Source organism: Salvelinus sp. IW2-2015, linkage group LG23 (assembly GCF_002910315.2).
Source record: "Salvelinus sp. IW2-2015 linkage group LG23, ASM291031v2, whole genome shotgun sequence".
NCBI lineage: Eukaryota > Metazoa > Chordata > Actinopteri > Salmoniformes > Salmonidae > Salvelinus > Salvelinus sp. IW2-2015.
In genome coordinates, this window is record NC_036863.1 from 29,225,680 (window position 1) to 29,249,165 (window position 23,486).

The 23,486-nt window shown below is 43.0% G+C and overlaps 1 protein-coding gene, 1 long non-coding RNA gene and 2 pseudogenes across 6 annotated transcripts; 2 read left to right on the forward strand and 2 right to left on the reverse strand.

Annotated features, from left to right (window-relative positions):
* Positions 1-329: 329 nt before the first annotated feature.
* On the reverse strand, positions 330-3,689 carry LOC111950287 (zinc transporter ZIP1-like; annotated as a pseudogene).
* LOC111950290 (uncharacterized) lies at positions 1,793-4,383 on the forward strand. The gene is made up of 3 exons (XR_002875476.2): positions 1,793-1,988; positions 2,133-2,168; positions 3,535-4,383. It is a non-coding gene; the product is annotated as an uncharacterized lncRNA (long non-coding RNA).
* A 1,577-nt stretch (positions 4,384-5,960) lies between these two features.
* Positions 5,961-9,728, reverse strand: LOC139022903 (histidine N-acetyltransferase-like; annotated as a pseudogene).
* An 83-nt stretch (positions 9,729-9,811) lies between these two features.
* On the forward strand, positions 9,812-15,052 carry LOC111950274 (cyclic AMP-responsive element-binding protein 3-like protein 4). Of its 5 annotated transcripts, none has more exons than XM_070434493.1 (10): positions 9,812-10,163; positions 10,906-11,043; positions 11,226-11,490; positions 11,615-11,757; positions 12,653-12,760; positions 12,958-13,064; positions 13,333-13,401; positions 13,500-13,584; positions 13,679-13,775; positions 13,867-15,052. In XM_070434493.1, the coding sequence occupies exons 2-10, from the start codon at positions 10,909-10,911 to the stop codon at positions 14,196-14,198; spliced, it is 1,341 nt and encodes a 446-aa protein (XP_070290594.1). In that variant the 5' UTR covers positions 9,812-10,163; positions 10,906-10,908; the 3' UTR covers positions 14,199-15,052. The 5 variants fall into 5 exon arrangements, with proteins under 5 accessions (XP_070290594.1, XP_023823483.1, XP_023823484.1 ...); XM_023967715.2 differs by having other exon boundaries at positions 9,813-10,163; positions 10,906-11,058; XM_023967716.2 differs by lacking the exon at positions 9,812-10,163 and adding an exon at positions 10,193-10,262.
* Positions 15,053-23,486: the final 8,434 nt, after the last annotated feature.

Genomic DNA, 23,486 nt, shown 5'->3' on the forward strand with positions numbered 1-23,486 from the left:
AGGGGCTAGGCAGTCATACTACTGAACAAACAAATGTKCTGTGTACAATTCAGGACACTGCTAGTCAGATTTCACAGCCAGSAWAACATTAGGATTGCTATAATATCAAACCAGGAGTTATAAATTACTTAAAAGTGCTCATATTTCCTTTTTTAATTCGGTAATTTTGACCACATCATCACGGTATACAGAAAGCTGTTTGTGAAGTATGTYATTGTTTATATAAAAATATAGATACATTAAAATTCTCAAATATTTAAAATAGAAAATGTTATATGATGTTAATTTAAAAGCATGGCAGGATTAGCATATATCCCTTGTTCAAAAATCTGAATGAATAACSTTCATCTACATAATAAAACTAAAAGACCTCTACTGAATCAAAAGTTTCCAGTGTAAGGCAAACCAGCATTCTCCCTGCACCTTAAGGAAACATGTTTGAATTAATGATACAGTTGAGTATCTTTTGGTCTCATGCTGTAAACATTGTTTAATGCTTATCAGTCCAAATTGCATTCTCGCGACGCAAGAGGAAATTTGTTTTTGTCTTATATCCCAGAAGGTTTGTCAGTTTTTCATAGAATCAGACCCTAAGGATTGATCTACAGAATATTTACATTTTGATGAACAGCAYCCCAGTGACCACTGCGAAMCCAGTGAGAATCATGGCCACCTTGGGGATGCGGTTCTGCGGGGAGCTCAGCTCATGGKGCAGGATCTCCATGAAGGTGATATACATGAAGGTGCCAGACGCCAGGCCTGCTAATGTGGACCTGGCCAGCTAGTGCTGGGGGGACGACTTGGTCTGGGTGAGGGCAATGCCCAGCCCAATGCCCAACGGGGACGAGGGCAAAGAGCAGGAGGCAACCTACCACGGCTGCCCGCCGCAGCTTGCCCTGGGCCAGCTTTAGGGCTAGACTGAAACAGATGATGCTCTTGTGGAGGAGTAGAGCAACACAGATCTCCAGCACCTCTTGACTGTCCTCCTGTAACCCCACAGCCAGGCCCTCGAACACTGAGTGCAGAGATAAAGAAAATACTAGAATGAAGGCCCGGATGGACGAGGTGGAGTTAAAGTCCACATGAAAGTAGGCATCCTCTCCCCCTAGTTCCTCCCTACCATGGGAGTGGTGGGAGTATCTCTGGCCAATTCTGTCATGTGATTGGACGCTGGAGTCCACCAATAGTGCGCGTCTTTCTTCAGAGTGGCCCGCCGATCGGTCTTTGAGGGCCAAGACTATTTGCTCCAGCACCAGGACCAAGAAGAAGCCCATGGTTATCATAAACTCGGGTAGAGGGAACTGAAGCTGGAAGGGGTAGATTGACAGATAAGAGGATAACACACACTTTATAATTTACCTGGCAGAATTAACTACCACAAAGCTAGCCTAATCAGTCAGCAGATTAAGCTGACAAATGTAACATTAAAAATACATTTAAAAAAGTGACTGCAAACAGAAATTGATGAGTCTTCACAGAAAGTCCTTCATCTGTATTTTTCTCAGCATTCAACTTTGACACAGAGATTAAAAATGTAATTCTGACATCAAGCAATACAGGGCAGGCCAAGATAACGCTGTACTTCCTAAATACTAATCAGATGTGAAATGACTAACCGAAGGGCAGAAACAAAAAAAAGACACAGCTAATGGGGACTTCCCCAAATTCTTACTGTGATGCCCAGGCTACTAAATGCTTCATTGATCCCAGATAGGTAGTCAGGCACCAGGTCCAGAAGGCAAGTAGCAAAGAACACTCCTCCAGCGAAGCAGCTCACCAAGCTCACTACCTTGTGACGCATTTCTGTGGAATTCAATAGACACAACTCAGCCACAAATGTATCAGCCAGTCATGCAAGTTTATTGAAAGGCTCTACAACAAGTAAGGTCAATGTTTTAACCTGTTGGTCTTCGTCTGGTCTCCATGGAAAAGATATACAGAGTTGACAGACTACATCTTGACAACATCCGGGAACAGATTACACAAAAGTGAGTAGGTATGTCCTCTTTTTACTAATTTACCTGCACTTAATTATTCAGCCCTGTGCAAAGTTATCGAATGTGCATGGAAGTTGAACCCACTTACATTCTACTGTCTTTACATGGATTTGGGGGTCTTTCTGTTTCGTGTAGGGTTTGTGAAAGGAAGGAACACATAGGAGTCAACAAGTAAGTTTACAGTCAGGACTTCTTTTCGGGTAAATCCATTTGAATTGAATCACTTTTTGACAGCATCCTTTTTGATTTAAACAAAACTTTCCTACATGTTTGCACATGGAAGAAGTGGTCAGAAAGTGACTTTTTGAACCTGAATCCCAAAATATTCAGGAGATAAAGGTGCTCAAAGTTTACCCATTTTGCATACCCACCATACCATGAGACATCCATGTCTTCATCACTGGAAAAGATAAACGGTTGAGTTTGATATCATTTAAAAGCTTACAAACAGGTTTATCAAACTATTTAATAATTTCTTGAACAATATGTTTTTTTAATAAAGATTACATTTTTTACCGTTTAACATCAATTATCTAAAAAGTCTGATTTTATTTCTTCATATTCACATACATATATAAAATATATTTTGATTTGTTTAACACTTTTTTTGGTTACTACATGATTCCATATGTGTTATTTAATCATTTTGATCTCTTAATTATTATTCTACAATGTAGAACATTTTAAAAAATAAAGAAAAACCCTGGAATGAGTAGGTGTGTCCAAACTTTTGACTGGTACTGTATGTTGTAGCTTAGACCCTATTTTTACATCATCTGAGGTTTTTGTGTTGTGCCCGCCATCGGTTGAGACACAACATTCTCTTAAATACAGGGTGGGTGTCATTTCAATCATAGGTCCATTCTATGAAATATATTTATATCCCTTCAGACCTCTCCAATTTAGCTGGTACACCATTGACATTTTAATTGAATTGAAATTTTTGCTTCTAATTACTAACACAAAGATTGCCGTTGGTCCACCCATTGTCGAATGTCAACTTAAATGGTCATGTATATTCTATGATCTATATTTCTATGATTTCAATAGGTTTCCTATGGAGAATTGACAGTATAATATGAAACAACTGATATTCCCATACAAGTCAACATTGTGTGTAATTGACATTTAAGAAGGAAACACGTTTTTTTTAATTCAAAAAACATATTTTTAAAGAAATTATGAAATAATTTAAAAACCCTGTTCATAAGCTTTTAAATATATAAATCTCAACTGTTTATCTTTTCCAGTGATGAAGAGATGGATGTCTCATGGTATGGTGTGTATGCAAAATAGGTCAACTTTGAGGACTTTTATCTCTTGACTATTTTGGCATTCAAGTCCAAAAAGTAACTTTCTGAGCACTTCTACAATGGGAAAATATGTAAGGAAGGTTCTATTCAATTCAAAAGGGGTGCTGTCAAAAAGTGATTTAATACAAATGGCTTTACCTTTAAGTCACATTCTCTAMATACATTTTTATCTAAAGTGCAACTTACCTTGGTCTACATTGCACCTCCCTGCCCCCCTGACTAAGCACAAAGGGGCGAAGCCACAAACCAGTGTGATGGAGAAAAGAACAACCAGTGCTCCCAGCTTTACCTCCAGGCCAGGGATATCAGCTGGGTTCATCTGCACTTCAGATGGCCACCCGGAGAGGGCAACAGAAGAAGATCCTTTTCTGAGAGCCATGTCTGCACAACCTGCTTCTCTCTCACGTCCGAGTAAAACAGCAAAATGTAGCTCTCAGATGCTCTCCATTGGCTTACAGTTGAATGGGGAGGGGAGACCACCTGCATCAGAGAAGTTTGAGGAACATTTGCCTACATTCAAGTCAATACAAATAAACACAGTTTTACATTTATTGCAAACATTTTCATAGTGCCCATGGTTTAGGGTGAGAGACTTCTGTGACAATGTCACATTGTAACATCTGCTCTGGGATCTTGGCAAACAAATAATATGAATTCCCAGATACAGTATGTGAAATGATCTGGAAAGTAAAGTTTGTGTAGGAAAGGGGGGCATAGAAAGCATGTGACTGATCTAACATCAGATAACATTAAATTGCTTTACTGGGACTGTTATAATATCCTGTATAGCTGGTTAGAAAGTTTTAAAAACTATAGCTATTCCATCAAAAGTTTTCAACAATTTGAATAAACGTATAGCTTTCTGCCTATAGCATCTCTCACATTACAAATCGCAAGCAATAAATCATGTATTACCTTCTGTCGTATTCTCTCATAAAAGAACAGCCTTGGTGAGCAGCTTGTATTGGCACAGACTTAATAAGAAGTGGGGAAAAAGGCAGCAAAATTACATTACTGCTATTCCAAAAAATTGCACTCCGTACGGGAAGTGATGAGGTCACTGGTCCCGTGTGGCTCAGTTGGTAGAGCATGGCGCTTGCAACGCCAGGGTTGTGGGTTCATTCCCCACGGGGGGACCAGGATGAACATGTATGAACTTTCCAATTTGTAAGTCGCTCTGGATAAGAGCGTCTGCTAAATGACTTAAATGTAAATGTAAATGATGAGTCATGTCGTGGAAAATTGCAAGATTATGTTATAATGCTTGTATTGCATTATAATGGTTGTTTTATTCGACAGAATAGAGTATTGTGTGTGTGATCCACTGAGGATGGGCCTCTATGAGATAGCACTGACAGAGGAGATTTACGATGTCTTTAGGTGATAAAACCTAAAGAACATTCCAGAGAACATGAGCTAATGGTTCTGTTCTATGCCGTACCAGGGAGAGRCGGTTCTAGTTTGCAGTAGGAGGGCCAGACACTGGTCTTTACAATGAAAACTGTTGAAACAGCAGTAACTGTCTGCTATGGTTTATAGATATCTTTCATACAAATCTTAACCTTTGTGAACTGTTCCTAAAATCTGTGGTTCGTCAGTGTAAGTTGAGAGGGGTGTATCTTGGCTATAAAAKATTTTTGTACTTTTCTGTTGGTACTTCTCAACGGTTCATTAGAAATAGTGAATTGTTGAAAGTCAAATGCTATTGCAAAGCTTATTATTATAAAATATGTAGTTTAAGTATAACTCTGACTGGTGTGTAGTTTGTAACTCTCCTCATTTGGTAAAGCAGAAATATGCCACCACAGTCAGCTGATCAGAATGAGGCTGGGACAACCTCGAGGGAGGGGCATATCCCGGATTCATCAACTCTCAGTGAAATCTGATCTCAAGTCAGATCTGCGTTTTAGCTGTCGATAGTTCACCTCAAGATTGGGGGTCCGCTAAACATCACAGTGGCCCTGTTGATGAGGATGTGCTGATGAGGATGTGCCCAGACTGGTTCCTACTGAAGTCCACAATCAGCTCCTTTGTTTTGCTGATGTTGAAGGAGAGGTTGTTTACCTGGCACTACGCCGGCAGAGTGCCTACCTACTCTTTGTAGGCCGTCTTGCTAGTGTTGGTAATCATACCTACTACTGTCCTGTTGTCAGTGAACTTGATGATGGAGTTGGAACTATGTGAGGCCACGCTGTTGTGGGTATAAAAGGAGTACAGGAGGGGACTGAGAGCGTACCCTTGTGGGTCCCCTGTATTGAGGATCAGTGTGGAGGAGGTGATGTTGCCTACCTTCACCACCTGGTCAGGAAGTCCAGGACCCAGTTGCAGAGGAAGGTATTGAAGGCAGAGCTGTAGTCGAACAGCATCCTCACATATGCATTCCTTTTGTCCAGGTGGGTGAGGTTCGTCTCGTGTCAGACCCGCTGAATTGCCCCTCCACTTTGTCCCTATACTTGTGTCTTGTCATCTTAATCAATCTGTATTAATCATATTTATTCTGTTTAACCATGCAATTGTGCCCGGTCACCTTGCCGTGTTTATAAGCAGCATCTCTCTCTTTCAGTTTCCTCACAAGGCTGCCATCAATCCAAGTCTTTTATTTGGTCATTCAGCAGACGCTCATATCTAGAGAGACTGACAGTCAGGGCATTCAACTAAGGTAGATAAAGAACATATCACAGTCATAGCATGAAAAAAAAACCATCTATAACCGTTACTAAGAATGTTATTGTAGTTGAAGTGATCTGTTGGTTTATTCTGGAGGTTGGACTACTTTGAACATCATGGCCACAAGTTTTAAAGATTTTGAAAAAGCTAACCTTAAGTGCATGTGACAGATGGGAACAATAATAAATATTCTGTTGCCGTCTTCAGTTGCAGTCTTTCCTATATTTTTGTGATAGAACGCTTACTTCATTGAGAATGTATGTGCAGTTGAAATTTTGTCCATAGAATCAATGACAGAAAAATACATGTTTTTCACGTCTGTAACCTTTCATTCAGCACCTGAAATGCACGTAATGTCAACGTATGGAAATGTTTCTTACTAGGTAATGTATGTTATTACTTTCTGTATAGAATAAAAATATCTTGATTGCATAGTATATTGTTTAGAATTTAGKCCCATCTGTGTTTTTCAAAAGAACACCAACACAATTATTTTATGTATTTATTGAGAGAGGCAGAAATTGCTGATGCCACAACCCAGTTCTTATGAGGTGAGATTATGTGAGATCATAAAGAGGCAAACCTTGCCTTGTATAAAAAGAAAAAAACTGAGTTCCACGAGTCATATATAACTGCCCTATTTTGCCATAGTATACAGGAGATCCTATCCAGTTTATATTTGCCATAATAAAACCATAAAACAAATAAACCATTAAACACAGTATAAAGGACATGAATATATTAAATACATTCTCTGACATTTTGGCTAAATGCCTGGTTTGGAATTCAGCATGTAGCTTTTGTATTTATGGTGTTATTATATGTACATGAATGCTCAACGACACTTTGTGTTTCCTCCAGCTCCTGATATTGTTAAAGGTCTCCAGCAAAAGCTCCTCTCAATAATCCTTGAARAACATGACACTGGAAGGGTTCTAACAAAACTGCTTTAGCCCAGGATGGATACTGGGATGCACAGTCAAAAGTTTGGACACACCTATTCATTCCAGGGGTTTTCTTTATTTTTTACTATTTTCTACATTGTAGAAAAATAGAAGACCTCAAAACTATGAAATAACATATATGGAATCATGTAGTAATATATATATTTTTAAACAAATCAAAATATATTTGATATTTTAGATTATTCAAAGTAGCCACCTTGATGCCTTGATGACATCTTTGCACACTCTTGGCACATTCTCTCAACCAGCTTCATGAGGTAGTCACCTGGAATGCATTTCAATKAACAGGTATGCCATGTTAAAAGTTAATTTGTGGAATTTCCATCCTTAATGCATTTGAGCCAATCAGTTGTGTTGTGACAAGGTAGGGGGGTATACAGAAGATAGCCCTATTTGGTAAAAGAACATGCTCATATTATGGCAAGAACAGCTCAAATAAACAAAGAGAAACGACAGTCCATTATTACTTTAAGACATGAAGATCAGTCAATCGGAAAATTTCAAGAACTTTTAAGGTTTCTTCAAGTGCAGTCGCAAAAACCATCAAGTGCTATGATGAAACTGGCTCTCATGAGGACCGCCACAGGAAAGAAAGACCAGAGGATAAGTTCATTAGAGTTACCAGCCTCAGAAATTGCAGCCCAAAAAAGAAATGCTTCACAGAGTTCAAGTAACAGAAACATCTCAACATCAACTGTTCAGAGAAGACTGCGTGAATCAGGCCTTCATGGTCCAATTGCTGCAAAGAAACCAYTACTAAARGACACCAATAAGAAGAAGAGACTTGCTTGGGCCAAGAAACACGAGTAATGGACATTAGACCGGTGGAAAGTCCAAATGTGAGATTTTTGGTTCCAACCACCGTGTCTTTGTGAGACGCAGAGTATGTGTGTTATTTCTGTCACGACTCCTACCGAAGGTGGCTCCCCTTCCTGTTCGGGTGGCGCTCGGCGGTCGTCGTCACCGGCCTACTAGCTGCCACTGATCCCTTTTCCCCTTTCTGTTTATTGGTTTCACCTGTGTTGTGTGTAGGCTGATTAGTCGGGCTATGTTAGCCAGTAGGCCCGCCTGCTCTTTGTGCGGGATTGTTTTGTGTTGCTCTGAGCACTTTCGATGTTGAAGTGTTTCGTTCGTGGGTTTTTTCTCCGGACTGTTTGAGTCCCCGTGTTTGGGGCATTTGTTTTGTGTGCGCCCTGTGTTTCGTGGGGTGGCGTATGTTTCGCCGTGTGTGCAATAAATAGCACTACCCTGTACTCTCTGCTTCCTGCGCCTGACTTCGCACCCACTACGCCCAGAGCGTTACAATTTCATAGTTTTGATGTCTTCACTATTATTCTACAATGTAGAAAATAGTGAAAATAAAGAAAAACCCTTGAATGAGTAGGTGTTTCCAAACTTTTGACTGGTACTGTAAGTACCAAGCATCAGAGTAGGTTTCTAAGCTGTGCCAGGAACAGAGCACAGACTGAATCAAGGCTGTGACCAAAAATGTTGATGTTAAAATGGAGGGCAATAGGGCACTGGGTATGGTGCAGAGACTGAGAGCATTGGGGCTGAGTGGGCAGTCTGCTACCCAGTTCAGCCCCCTCCTGCGAAGCACTTCCAGATTASCCTCCATTAGCTTCAGTGGCTCCCAGTCATTGATAATGGTGCCACACAACAGAGAGATTTTCAACCATATGTGTGCTCAGCACTGCTTTTTCTGCCTGCTTGGCTCAGGGTCACTGGGTTAAAGGCCTCAGCCTTGTACTTTTGGTCGAGTCTCTGTTGTAGTTCCTCAACGAAAGATCCTATGTCACCTACCTCACAACACAAAGAAAGAATGCCCTAACACAGACACAATAGGTGATTCAAGAGAGTAGGCTATTTCAGCTCAAGATACATTGCATGATGCATGTCCATACATATAATTATAAATAACACAACTAGAGAATGTTATATGTCAAATGACTGGACCTCAGAACTGTGGCCATCAAGGACTGCAGTTGTGCACATCCCTGCTCATTAAAACCGCACTGGCATGCAAGCTATGTAGGCCAACAGGCGATATCTAGACAGTTTTTCAGATGATGGGTCGTGTCCTGGGCACAGTTTTCGGGCAAGTGAGCTGTGGAAAGTGACTGCAGGCATACTCTGTCACATGTCTCTGGATGGCACCAGTAATTCCCTGGCCACGCACACTAGGAGCCACCCCCAGCCCTTGCACCACAATGGTCTCCCCACCATCCACCAGCAGGACAGACTTTAACGCCACCTACAGGGTAAAGGGAATGACACAATTTCACAAAGTTGCATTCAAGATCGCAACATTTGGCTGCCTTTTCCATTGTTGATCAGTCAATCAACTACAAAGAATAGTCAGACAAAAAGATCAGTGTCTATTGGAAATGGATAAGTGCAAAGAGAGCAGTGAACACATACAAAGATTGACTCACCACCCTGCTATCCATTTTTGCAAGGAACACCAACCGACCAGGCTCTTCCAACCATGATTGACGTGCCAGCCATGTAGTCCAAACCATCAAAACTGCTTTGACATATCCATGACCTGTTCAAAGTCAGAACTCCAGATGGTGTGACACACTTTTAGATTTTGCCATGATCCCCTGGTTTTGCTCAGACTTTCCTACTGCAAAAACGCCTCAATAGAGAATGTTGGCAAAAGTATAGGCCTTTGCCTACTTCAGAACTCAATACGATACTGTAACTGATCCTTTCCAGTATGTCCAGTATCATCTCTAACTCACTGCTGCATTTTGCCTCCAAAGTATTCACACCCTCTTTTGTTTTTTTATTGGTAAATTGCCCTGCCCAATCAAATGCGTAAAGTGGGAGGGACTTCGGGGTTACTTGACGATTATGAATTGCACAACGTCGGTATAAATGTACTGATTTATAAAAGGACATGTTTTTGCATTATGGCATAAGTAAGAAACAGAGCGAAATCTACATACTCTATCAGTTAGTGATTTTAGAGCCAACAGGTTGCGCGTAGGCGACGCACATCCGCCGTGTTAGTATGGTTATTCGCCCAACGAGATGATTGACAAGAATTGCCAGCTGGATTTTTGGGAGAAATGCGTTTTACACTGGTTGATCTTTAAATACTACTCGTCTGCATTTTTCACCACACTTTGGGCCTACTATTGTTGTAATGCTCTTGAAGTAGACCTATATATATATTCGGAACAGTTATCGCTTATGAAAACAGCAGCAGACAAGTAAGTTGTTTGTGGTGACATGAGGACTATAGTCGGAGAGTACAATGTAACTCTTGTTTATCCGGCTTGACAGGGAAGGGAATCCTACACATGATCGAGGTATAGTGTCAAACTCAACAATAAGGCAATCGTTTACGAATGTTGAATTTTAATGGATCAACTTTATTCAAGTTCCGCCATTTAATAGTGTGAGATCATTATCTGAACACTTGGCAGAAATATGCAGGCAATAGCCTACAACTTAGAAAACATACGTATAGACTGACTATAGTTTATTAAAGACTTCTGGTGTGGGTCACGTGATATTATTATTTCTGCTAGCCTAACTTGTAGGTCTACATATTACATTTGAGGCCGAAAAAGTCTAATGGTTGTGATTTTATGAGGGGTACAATTACTATTGAGAAAGCCTATCACTTTTAATTGCAACTGTGTGTGTGTGTGTGTGTGTGTGTGTGTGTGYGTGTGTGTGTACCAGGATGCTGATATCCTCTTGCGAAAGGACTCCCACTGATCAAACAGTAATAATAGATATAGCTCCACCCTTTAACAGCTCTCTGAGCAGTTGCCACACCTTCTTCATGCTTTATAAATCTTCACTTACAAAAACATAGATATGAGTTTCAAACACTTTAATAACAAAGAGTTGTAACATTGACAGTGCAATAAGAGAAGTACACAAAAGTGAACTGAATTGATAAATATTTTGTAATACTTCTAACTGCTGTTTTGTTTCTTCTAGGACATGGATGTAGAGAATGGAGAGCTGTTTTTCGGACACGAGGACAGTATGACAGAGGAGAGTTGGGGACTGGAAGGGACATTTTCTTGCTCTGATGTCATCTATGCTGGCTCTGAAAAACCCCTGGATGAATGCACGGTAGACCCCCAAAGTGTGCGGATGGTTTCCCATTATGACTAGTTGTACAATATAGTGAGCCAAGTTGTAAAGACCTGGGGCAATATTTACTCAACTTTATTTATTAACACATTATTAATATGTAATAATGTATTATACCCATTTGCTTAAAGTATTACCAAATTCCTCTCCATATGTTACAGGGTCTAAACGACAGCGAGCCAGAGGATGTGCTTTATGCCATCAATCCAAATGACGTCTTCCCTACCAGAGACCCAGTGGAGACCTCCTCAGAGAGCGACAGTGGCATCTCTGAGGAACCCTGCTCCAAGAGCCCCCTAACTGCCACGGTGGACCCCTCTCAGGTCCCCACAACTATCTATCAGGTGGTCTATGACATCAGCACCCTGGCCAACATCAAGACGGAGCCAGAGCAGCATAGTGTTGATGTAATTTCCATAGAACTGGGTGAGTGTGTGTGTGTGTGTGTGTGTGTGTGTGTGTGTGTACGCTAGCGCACACGCATATGTGTGTGTGAGTCTATGTGTGTTGGGTGGGAGTTTACTCTCTTTTCCTATGTCTTCTGCTACAGATGAGTGGAGTTCTCAGATGTTGATCTCGGAGTCCTGTATCGTCAACGAGTTACCCCTAGTATCCGCTGGGAGATTTGACCATGGTCACCTTTCTACCCACTCTGCTTCCACCTCAGGCCCCACCAGTCCAGACAGCCCACTGGTGAGACTTAAAAGGGGCAAGTTGACTCAAAAATCTGAATTTTCGCCTCCCGGGTGGCGCAGTGGTCTAGCTGTGCCACCAGAGTCTCTGGGTTCGCGCCCAGGCCCTGTCGCACCCGGCCGCGACCGGGAGGTCCGTGGGGCGACGCACAATTGGCCTAGCATCGTCCGGGTTAGGGAGGGTTTGGCCGGTAGGGATATCCTTGTCTCATCGCGCTCCAGCGACTCCTGTGGCGGGCCGGGCGCAGTGCGCGCTAACCAAGGGGGCCAGGTGCACGGTGTTTCCTCCGACACATTGGTACGGCTGGCTTCCGGGTTGGAGGCGCGCTGTGTTAAGAAGCAGTGCGGCTTGGTTGGGTTGTGYTTCGGAGGACGCATGGCTTTCGACCTTCGTCTCTCCCGAGCCYGTACGGGAGTTGTAGCGATGAGACAAGATAGTAATTACTAGCGATTGGATAYCACGAAAATTGGGGAGAAAAGGGGGTAAAAATTAAAAATTAAAAATCTGAATTTTCAGATATTTTCACACCACAAAAGTGGTCTAATGCCAAGATAAGTCCATATTCAATGGCATCTGTTGTGAAGATCCCGCCATATGCATTAGGACAAAGTTGCAGGGCTCAATCGCAAATGAATAGGGAATGTTTTTACCATCTAATTAGATGTAAACAGTGACAATCTTTCCTGCTTACTTATAATTGAGGCCTGCAAATGTATTGTAAAGATGTGGTGAAATCCATAGGCCTCAGTCCCTAATGAATGGACAAGATGGGCACAATATGAAGATAGTGGGGGAGGGGGATAGTTAGTCTGAGACCCCGGTGGTTGTTCAAGTGTCTCTCTATGGGATTATGGCGGTGAGGATTATAAACACAATATCCTCTTCTCTTGATCAGCTTTACCCTGACCTCACGCTGACTGAGGAGGAGCAGAAACTGCTGAACCAAGAGGGGATCTCTCTGCCGAACAACATGCCCCTTACCAAGGTCAGACACACACGCACGGTAGATGTTACACTATTCTATGTACCCCAAATCTATTACTCCCCTGCATGCGCTAGGATTACATTACTTTTGCATAACAACTTTGACATGACAAATGACTTTGTTGTATATTTTTTATGATTTGACTGAAACTGACTGAAATTGTTTAGCTCTTAATTGAATTGCATCTAAATGTACTGGACTGAATTCCCTTCTAGGCTGAGGAACGGATTCTGAAAAAAGTGAGACGCAAAATACGCAACAAACAGTCAGCCCAGGACAGCCGTCGCAGGAAGAAGGACTATGTGGATGGGCTTGAGAGCAGGTGAGGCCTGAGGCTTCTATTTGGCTCCATGAAAATTGGACCCACTATGTAGTTCATGGTGGATAACCTCTATAACAAGTCACTTGCATTTCCTTAGCATTTTCATTTGTGGTACAACAGTGAGGCATGTGCAGTAGGAAGTCCTGACAATCGGTCCTTATGTTCTATTTTGCCACTGAGTTATTGTTGACTCTCCTCAATGGGGCGACGCTGTCGGACAGTAGGAATGCTTTTCTGTCAGTGACCCTAGGTATTTTCTGTGTCTCAGGGCAGSGGCTTGCTCAGCGCAAAACAAAGAGCTGCAGAGGACCGTGGAACAGCTGGAGAAACACAACATGTAAGTAAATTGGCTATCACCTTTTTGCACTGATGATGCTCAATGATGATGTTTGTGTCTTGTTAGTTCTGGTGTTTTTATAATATCTCCATGCACAGGTCTCTCCTGGCTCAGCTGCGTAGACTACAGTCGCTGATCAAGCAGACGGTCACTAAAGCAGCACAGACCAGCACCTGCGTCATGGTGAGATCAACATGTCCCTCCTCCATGCCTTTGTGTACTTTCAGGGTGATCTTAAAAAAAGTGAATTGAACGTGTGTCTGTTGTTTCCCATCAGATTATCCTCTTCTCTCTGGGCCTCATCATCTTCCCAAGTTACAGCCCCTTCAACTGGGGCGCCTCATCCATAGAAGAGGACTATACACCAAAAGGGGGTTAGTTATCCATTTAGGAATTAATAATGGATTATTTTTCTTCTGAAAACTATGAAAGTTAAATAGCCTTCCCTCTTCTTTACCGTTTCAGTTATCTCCAGAAACATCCTCACAGATCCTGCTTCATCCTTGCAAGCTTCTGAGGATGTGGATAACCATATCATTCAGCCAGATTCCCCACCCGTTTCCCGTGACCTCAGTCAATCAGATCCCCCGGATGCTTCCAGAATACTAAAGCAACCAATAGAAAGTCCCGAAATCACTGATATTGAGGGTGTGGCCCTGGAGGAGAGCCAACCAGGGAACAGCTCGACTCTGGTTGACGGGCAGACTGAACCTCTGGCCCTGGGCCTGGTGTCAGCAACAGGAAAAGGGAGCACAAGCCTTGACCCCACCAAACCAGCCCACGCTGATGAGATGTAGACAGTGTTGATTAACTAGTTTGACTGCATTCCATTTGCTTTATAGAGCTCTTCAAAGCTCCTTGCATTCATTATGGACAATGGGAGGAATATGCTGGGGCAGTCCAATATGCTGCCCCATCACAACATTGGTTTTCAACCAGACCCCATTGGGTGCCTTCAATGTCTAACCATTGCCTTACTCTTTTTTGGTGCTGTGGTGCAAACAAGGTTTAATCTGGGATTAGGTGGAATGGTCTTCAAAATGGGTTAAACATTTTTGACTTTTCTATTTAAGTACCACTTCTTAATGTTTGTATGGTAAAGGTTTCAGTACATTTCTAACTTTGAACTCCGAGGAGTTAGTTAGTACATCCTGTGGGAAGGATGAAGGTTGTTAGATTGTAGCCTCAAAAACACCACAGATATGAATATATTGTTTTGGTTATGCATACTTTAAGTAAGTCTTAGTGTACAACACACACACTCCTTGAAAGTGAGCCTACACCGATGGATTATGTTTTTGACTAACTACCTTACTCGTGTGTACATTAAAATGTTTGTGAAACTGCCTAGCTAGTTTCTGACTGGCATCTGTGCTCAATGTAGTTTGCAGCTCCCATAACTGAATGCTGAGAGACTCATTTTGCACTGTAAGCAAACTGGCATATCTTTTGTGTGTACTTAAAAATGTCCTTTGGCCCTCATTCGGTTAAGAGATAAACAGTGTGTACAATCCAAACATGTCCTTATCTTAAGCATGACATTGTGGTCCAAAATGTATACTCTTCACAAAACTTGCTATCCTAATTTTAGTGGTTGCTGGTGTCCTATTTTATGTGCTTTACTTTATATTTATTAAATGGAACAATACTGTTTTTGCTTTATGGTAATTATATAGCCTACCTGAAGTTTGACTATTCAGACCATTGAAGAAATCCATGATTTCTATCCGCATCTGCCAAGAAGTTATGCCTGCAGAGAAGAACAAAGTTGGTGATACCATCGATGTTGTGCATCGTCTCGGCAAGAAGGAACAGCAAAACGATTCAAGACCAAAGGGTATCATCATCCTCTTGACTGACAGATTCTACAGGGATGCTGTCTGGAAAGCTGCAAGGAAGAAGGCGTTCCTTCAGAGTCATAATCTGCGTTTCACTGAGCATTTCAGCCCGGAGGACATAGAAAGAAGGAACAAGTTGTGGCCAACAATCAAGAAAGCACGAAATGAGGGAAAGGCTGCTTACTTTGTCGGAGGACGAGGCTTCATCAACGGTTCGAAAATTGATATTCCTTCGTAGAATCTCACCAGAGGGAACAGATTGATGGTTTCAGCCATGGTATTCTCATTTTCCTTGTACTGATTAACATTACCTAACAAGCCTCAGGTGACTATTTTTCAGAACACTCCGGTACCTCAATAATTTATTAGCTTGTTCTTGTATGACCAGACCAGAAGAAACCCTATTGTGTTTACAAACTTATTTTTTATGTATACAGTAACTAAGATACTGTTTTAATGGGGCATACAGCTCTGCTCTGACTTTACACAGTTATTGTTCTATTTAGTGATTAATACTTATTTCCAAGTAAAATGGGTCTTAGAATGTGTATATGTAAAACATTTTAACTTTCAAAAAAATGTATGGTCAGTTTTCATATTTACATAAAATAGTACCCTTTTATTTTTTTWATCATTATTTTGTATTTTATTTGTATTTCTTAGAATAGTCCATGATTACATTAAAGTGTAAGGGGTGCGTAACCGGTGGCAGGGAAGTCAGACGCAGGAGAGCAGAACTTGGTAATAGCCGGAGCAGTTTAATAACAAAAGCAACGGCATAAAAATAACAAGATATTGGGTACAAAAACCCGTCGCGCACCAATAAACACGTGCACAAGCACTTACAATAAACAATCCCACACAAAGACATGGGGGGAACAGAGGGTTAAATACACAACAAGTGATTGAGGGAATTGAAACCAGGTGTGAGGAAAAACAAGACAAAACACATGGAAAATGAAAAGTGGATCGATGATGGCTAGAAGACCGGCGACGCCGAGCGCCGCCTGAACAAGGAGAGGACCCGACTTCAGCGGATGTTGTGACATAAAGAGTGTTTTTAGTCTCTATTACTACAGAGAACCCTTGGTTTGGTCTTGAACATAATTTTCTGTTGAGTTGAATTTCAAAAGCCGGATAACAACTAGCTCAAAGTCTATGGTATAAGCTATTTTCACTTTAAGTTGACTTAAATGGTGCAGATCTCGGTTCCTTATCGCTTACGTTCACTGCTCCTATGTTTTTGACTCATCCTACAATTTATACTTTTATATTATCTTTGTTGTTTTGTCTTTGTCTATACTTGATCTTAATGCTAGGGGGTTACAAAACAATTTTTATTTGTAATTTGCTAAACAATTATGAACAGATTTTTGCTTTTTTCAAGAGTCTCACAAAATTTCTGCTGATGCCAACTTCTGGAGGTCACAGTGGGGCAATGATATTTGGCTTTCCCATGGGCCTGAACGCTCTGCTGGTGTCACTACAATGAAAAATACCTTTGGTGGTAATATTCTACACTCGGAATGTGACCCCTGTCGTGCTAATTTCCTGTATTACTAAATGAGGAGAGTTTACAAACCACACACCAGTCAGAGTTATACTTAAACTTCATCTTTAATTATATGAGCTTCACCATAGCCCTTTGACTCTCAGATCAATTCAGTGTCTATAAATTCATTCTGAGAGTGCCTATAAGAGAATACCAAGATCTTTTATAGCCAAGATACACCCCTCTCAACTTACATGACGAACCACAGATCTTAGGAACAGTTCACAAAGAAAGACTTTTACTTGAGATAGGAGTATCCCATAGCCAGATAGCATTAGCTATACATTATCGTTCAGTTTGGTCTCTAAAACGAGGTTCTAATCTCGTTCTTGGTACTTCATAGTACCAAAACATTACCTAATCCAATGGCATATATCAATTGTCAACTCTAGATACCCCCATCTCAAATACACCCCCTCTTCTCCCCACTCCTGGACAAGCTCACTGAGGGGAGTGACTTGTGCACAGACATTGTGGAGCCAAGAGATATGGTTTAACAGATACAAGAGACATGAGACATGGTTTAAGAGATACATTCACATATGAAGACAATGTTCCATTCTGACCTCTTCCTTTCTGATATTCTGCATATTACCAGACATGTAAAAGACAAGCCTGACCTCTCCCCTCTCTGGGTTTAAGTGACTTTTCCCTAACAGAGAAGGGAAAAGTGCAACTGCCAACAGTATAGTCCAAAGGTATCTCACATAAGCATATTATGTAAGTAAATAAAACATCTTATTTATCTATGTTACCCAACTAATTCTGATTCATCCCCAACACCCCTTAGGTCACTTTATTTGTCTTGTGATTGGTTACAATGACATTACGCTACATCACTGTAAACACCAAACATGAAAATTATGAGTTGCTTGAACCTATAGAGAAACATGTACTTCATTGATTATCTACATTTCCTAATTCGTTATTATTGATAGTAGGGAACTTTAACATTACAAAAGATAACTCATCTGATAGATGGCCCCCAGGTAGGCCAACCAGTCAGAATTTGGGTTTAATCATTTTTATTGAAAAGTTTGATCTTACTGATATATGGAGAGAGAGGTTTACGGCCGACAGATCGTTCACTTGGCGTAACAAAACAGGTTCCAGACAGTCCAGAATAGATTTGTGGCTTATATCCAAATGTATTGATAGTGAGTGTGTTACTACAAATATTTGTACTACTCCCCTCACAGATCATAGGGGCATTTACATTGATATCATAATATTTACCCCTGACTCTAACCTTGGTAGAGCATCCTACTGGAAGCTAAATAGCTTGTTGTTAAATAATGATATAGTTAAGTTTGAGGTTAAAGATCTGCTCTCACACTTTTGGGAAAGGGCTTGTGAAGAAAAATCTTGTTGCAAGAACTGGGAGCTCTTTAAATTTGAGGTGTCCAAACTCCTTAGAAAATATGGTAGTAATCTTGCTAAGACCAGAAGAGCTGAGGAGGACAAGGTGATCATTAAGATAACTTCCCTTTCTCAGAGGTCCCCAGCCGGCCTCCAGGGGGAGGAGAAGATGGAACTAATTGAGTTACAAAATAAACTGGTTAATATATATAGATTAAATAAACTGGATAATAAATATAGATTAAATAAACTGGATAATATATATAGATTAAATAAACTGGATAATAAATATAGATTAAATAAACTTGATAATATATATAGATTATTGCTCAGCTGTCACGTTCCTGACCTTATTTCCTTTGTTCAGTCTTTGTTTAGTTGGTCAGGACGTGAGCTGGGTGGGCATTCTATGTTATCTGTTTCTATGTTTGGTTTAGGGTTGTCTAACTAGCCTGATATGGTTCTCAATCAGAGGCAGGTGTTTTACGTTGTCTCTGATTGGGAACCATATTTAGGTAGGCTGTTCTCACTGTTTGTTTTGTGGGGGATTGTTCCTGTTCGTGCATTCATTGTTTTTTCATTTGTTCACATGTTCAGGACTGTTAGCGTCGTTGGTTTCGTTTTGTTTATTGTTTTGTTCGTCTAGAAAAGTATTCTAATAAATATGGATACATACCACGCTGCGTATTGGTCTGATCCTTGCTCCTCCTCAGACGAGGAGGATTACGACGATCGTTACAGAATCACCCACCACACTCGGACAAGCCAGCGTGGTAAGCGGCAGCAGCAGCAGGAGCAGCGATCGCAGGACTTATGGAATTGGGAGGAAATTCTGGACAGCGGAGGACCCTGGGCACAACCGGGAGAATAGCCGCCCTCGTGAAGAGCTGGAGGCAGCAAAGCCGAGAGGCGGTGGTATGAGGAGGCAGCACGGAAGCGAGGCTGGAAGCCTGAGAGTCAGCCCCAAAGATTTCTTGGGGGGGCTAAAAGGAGTGTGGCGAAGTCAGGTAGGAGACCTGCGCCAACTCCCCGTGCTTACCGTGGAGAGCGAGAGTACGGGCAGACACCGGTTATGCGGAAGAGCGCACGGTGTCTCCTGTACGTGTGCTTAGCCCGGTGCGGTACATTCCAGCTCCACGTATCGGCCGGGCTAGAGTAGGCATCGAGCCAGGTGCCATGAAGCCGGCTCAACGTATCTGGCCTCCAGTACGTCTCCTCGGGCGTGTACATGGCACCAGCCTTACGCATGGTGTCCCCGGTTCGCCAGCACAGCCCAGTGCGGGCTATTCCACCTCGCCGCATTGGCCTGGCTACGGGGAGCATTAAACCAGGTAAGTTGGGCAGGCTCGGTGCTTAAGAGCTCCTGTACGCCTTCACAGTCCGGTATATCCGGCGCCACCTCCTCGCCCCAGCCCAGTACCACCAGTGCCTACACCACGCACCAGGCTTCCAGTGCGTCTCCAGAGCCCTGTTCCTCCTCCACGCACTCGCCCTGTGGTGCGTGTCTCCAGCCCGGTACCACCAGTTCCGCACCACGCACCAAGCCTCCTGTGCATCTCCAGAGCCCTGTGCGCCCTGTTCCTCCTCCACGCACTCGCCCTGTGGTGCGTGTCTCCAGCCCTGTACCACCAGTTCCGGCACCACGCACCAAGCCACCTGTGCGTCTCCAGAGCCCTGTGCGCCCTGTTGCTGCCCCCGCACTAGCCTTAATGTGCGTGTCCTTAACCCGGTACCACCAGTTCCGGCACCACGCACCAGGCCTACTGTGCGCCTCAGCCGGCCAGAGTCTGCCGTCTGCCCAGCGCCGCCTGCGCTGTCCGTCTGCCCAGCGCCGCCTGCGCTGCCCATCTGCCCAGCGCCGCCTGCACTGCCCGTCTGCCCAGCGCCGTCTGAGCTGTCCGTCTGCCCAGCGCCGTCTGAGCCCCGTCTGTCCTGAGCCTTCAAAGCATCCCGTCTGTCCTGAGCCTTCAAAGCCGCCCGTCTGTCCTGATCCTTCAAAGCCGTCCGTCAGTCAGAGAAGCCGCCAGAAGCCGTCCGTCAGTCAGGAGCCGTCAGAGCGCCCGTCAGTCAGGAGCCGCCAGAGCCGCCCGCCAGACAGAGCCGCCAGAGCCGCCCGCCAGACAGGAGCCGCCAGAGCCGCCCGCCAGCCAGGAGCTGCCAGAGCCGCCTGCCAGCCAGGAGCTGCCAGATCCGCCAGCCAGCCAGGAGCTGCCAGAGCCGCCAGCCAGCCATGACCTGCCAGAGCCGCCAGTCAGCCATGACCTGCCAGAGCCGTCAGTCAGCCATGACCTGCCAGAGCCGTCAGTCAGTCCGGAGCTGCTCCTCAGTCCAGAGCTGCCCCTCAGTCCGGAGCTGCCCCTCAGTCCAGAGCTGCCCTCAGTCGGAGCTCCCCTCCACAGAGGCGCCCATCAGTCCAGTGGGGTTCATTTGGAGGGTTGCAGTTAAAAGGAGCCACGAAAGCGGGTAGTGACTATGGTGGGGGCCACGTCCTAGCGCCAGAGCCGCCACCGTGGACAGATGCCCACCCAGACCCTCCCCTATAGGTCAGGTTTTGCGGCCGGAGTCCGCACCTTGGGGGGGGGGGGTACTGTCACGTTCCTGACCTTATTTCCTTTGTTCAGTCTTTGTTTAGTTGGTCAGGACGTGAGCTGGTGGGGCATTCTATGTTATCTGTTTCTATGTTTGGTTTAGGGTTGTCTAACTAGCCTGATATGGTTCTCAATCAGAGGCAGGTGTTTTACGTTGGCTCTGATTGGGAACCATATTTAGGTAGGCTGTTCTCACTGTTTGTTTGGGGGATTGTTCCTGTTCGTGCGTTCATTGTTTTTCATTTTGTCACATGTTCAGGACTGTTAGCGTCGTTGGTTTCGTTTTGTTATTGTTTTTTCGTCTAGAAAAGTATATCTAATAAATATGGATACATACCACGCTGCGTATTGGTCTGATCCTTGCTCCTCCCAGATGAGGAGGATTACGACGATCGTTACATCAGCAAGGAAGAAGCCACTGCTCCAAAACCGGCATAAAAAAAAGCCAGACTGCGTTTTGCAACTGCACATGGGACAAAGATCGTACTTTTTTGGAGAAATGTCCTCTGGTCTGATGAAACAAAAATAGAACTATTTGCCATAATGACCATCGTTATGTTTGGAGGAAAAGGGGCGCTGTAACCCGAAGAACACCATCCCAACCGTGAAGCACGCGGGTTCTTTGCTGCAGGGAGGACTGGTGCACTTCACAAAATAGATGGCATCGGGAGAAAGGAAAATTATGTGGATATATTGAAGCAACATCTCAAGACATCTGTCAGGAAGTTAAAGCTTGGTCGCAAATGGTCTTCCAAATGGACAATGACCCCAAGCATACTTCCAAAGTTGTGGCAAAATGGCTTAAGGACAACAAAGTCAAGGTATTGGAGTGGCCATCACAAAGACCTCAATCCTATAGAAAATTTGTGGGCAGAACTGAAAAAGCTTGCGTGAGCAAGAGGCCTACAAACTTGCCTCAGTTACACCAGCTCTATCAGAGGAATGGCCAAAATGCACCCAACTTATTGTGGGAAGCATGTGGAAGGCTACCTGAAACGTTTGACCACAAGTTAAACAATGTAAAGGCAATGCTACCAAATACTAATTGAGTGTATGTAAACTTCTGACCCACTGGGAATGTGATGAAAGAAATAAAAGCTGAAATAAATCATTCTCTCTACTATTATTCTGACATTTCACATTCTTAAAATAAAGTGGTGATGCTAACTGACCTAAGACAGGAATTTTTACTAGTGATTAAATCAAATCAAATCAAATCAAATTTGATTTGTCACATACACATGGTTAGCAAATGTTAATCGAGTGTAGCGAAATGCTTGTGCTTCTAGTTCCGACAATGCAGTAATAACCAACAAGTAATCTACCTAACAATTCCACAACTACTACCTATACACACAAGTGTAAAGGGATAAAGAATATGTACATAAAGATATTATGAATGAGTGATGGTACAGAAACAGCATAGGCAGATGCAGTAGATGGTATAGAGTACAGTATATACATATGAATGAGTAAGTGAGGGTATATAAACATAAAGTGCATAGTTTTAAAGTGGCTAGTGATCATGTATTACATAAAGATGGCAAGATGCAGTAGATGATATAGAGTACAGTATATACATATACATATGAGATGAGTAATGTAGGGTGTGTAAACATTATATTAAGTGCATTGTTTAAAGTGGCTGTGATACATTTTTACATAATTTCCATCAATTCCCATTATTAATGTGCTGGAGTTGAGTCAGTATGTGGCAGCGGCCACTAAATGTTAGTGGTGGCTGTTTAACAGTCTGATGGCCTTGAGATAGAAGCTGTTCTTCAGTCTCTCGGTCCCTGCTTTGATGCACCTGTACTGACCTCGCCTTCTGGATGATAGCGGGGTGAACAGGCAGTGGCTCGGGTGGTTGTTGTCCTTGATGATCTTTATGGCCTTCCTAGGTGACATCGGGTGGTGTAGGTGTCCTGGAGGGCAGGTAGTTTGCCCCCGGTGATGCGTTGTGCAGACCTCACTACCCTCTGGGGAGCCTTACGGTTGCGGGCGGAGCAGTTGCCGTACCAGGTGGTGATACAGCCTGACAGGATGCTCTCGATTGTCCATCTGTAGAAGTTTGTGAGTGCTTTTGGTGACAAGCCGAATTTCTTCAGCCTCCTGAGGTTGAAGAGGCGCTACTGCGCCTTCTTCACTACGCTGTCTGTGTGGGTGGACCAATTCAGTTTGTCCGTGATGTGTACACCGAGGAACTTAAAACTTTCCACCTTCTCCACTACTGTCCCGTCACCTCGGCTGCAGTGAAGGAGAGCCCGCAGGTTTTGGTAGCGGGACGTGTCATTGTCACTGTATTGTCCTCAAAGCGAGCAAAAAAGTTATTTAGTCTGTCTGGGAGCAAGACATCCTGGTCCGCGACAGGGCTGGTTTTCTTTTTGTAATCCGTGATTGACTGTAGACCCTGCCACATACCTCTTGTGTCTGAGCTGTTGAATTGCGACTCTACTTTGTCTCTATACTGGCACTTAGCTTGTTTGATTGCCTTGCGGAGGGAATAGCTACACTGTTTGTATTCGGTCRTGTATTGTATTYGAYTAAATGTCAGGAATTGTGAAAAACTGAATTTAAATGTATTTGGCTAAGGTGTATGTAAACTTCAGACTTCAACTGTATATAGATTAAAAGCAGAAGGATCCTTTATTAGATCTAGGAAAAAATGGCTTGAGGAGGGAGAACAGAATTCATCCTATTTCTTTTAGACTTGAGAAATATAATTCTACAAATAACACTTTCCATAAG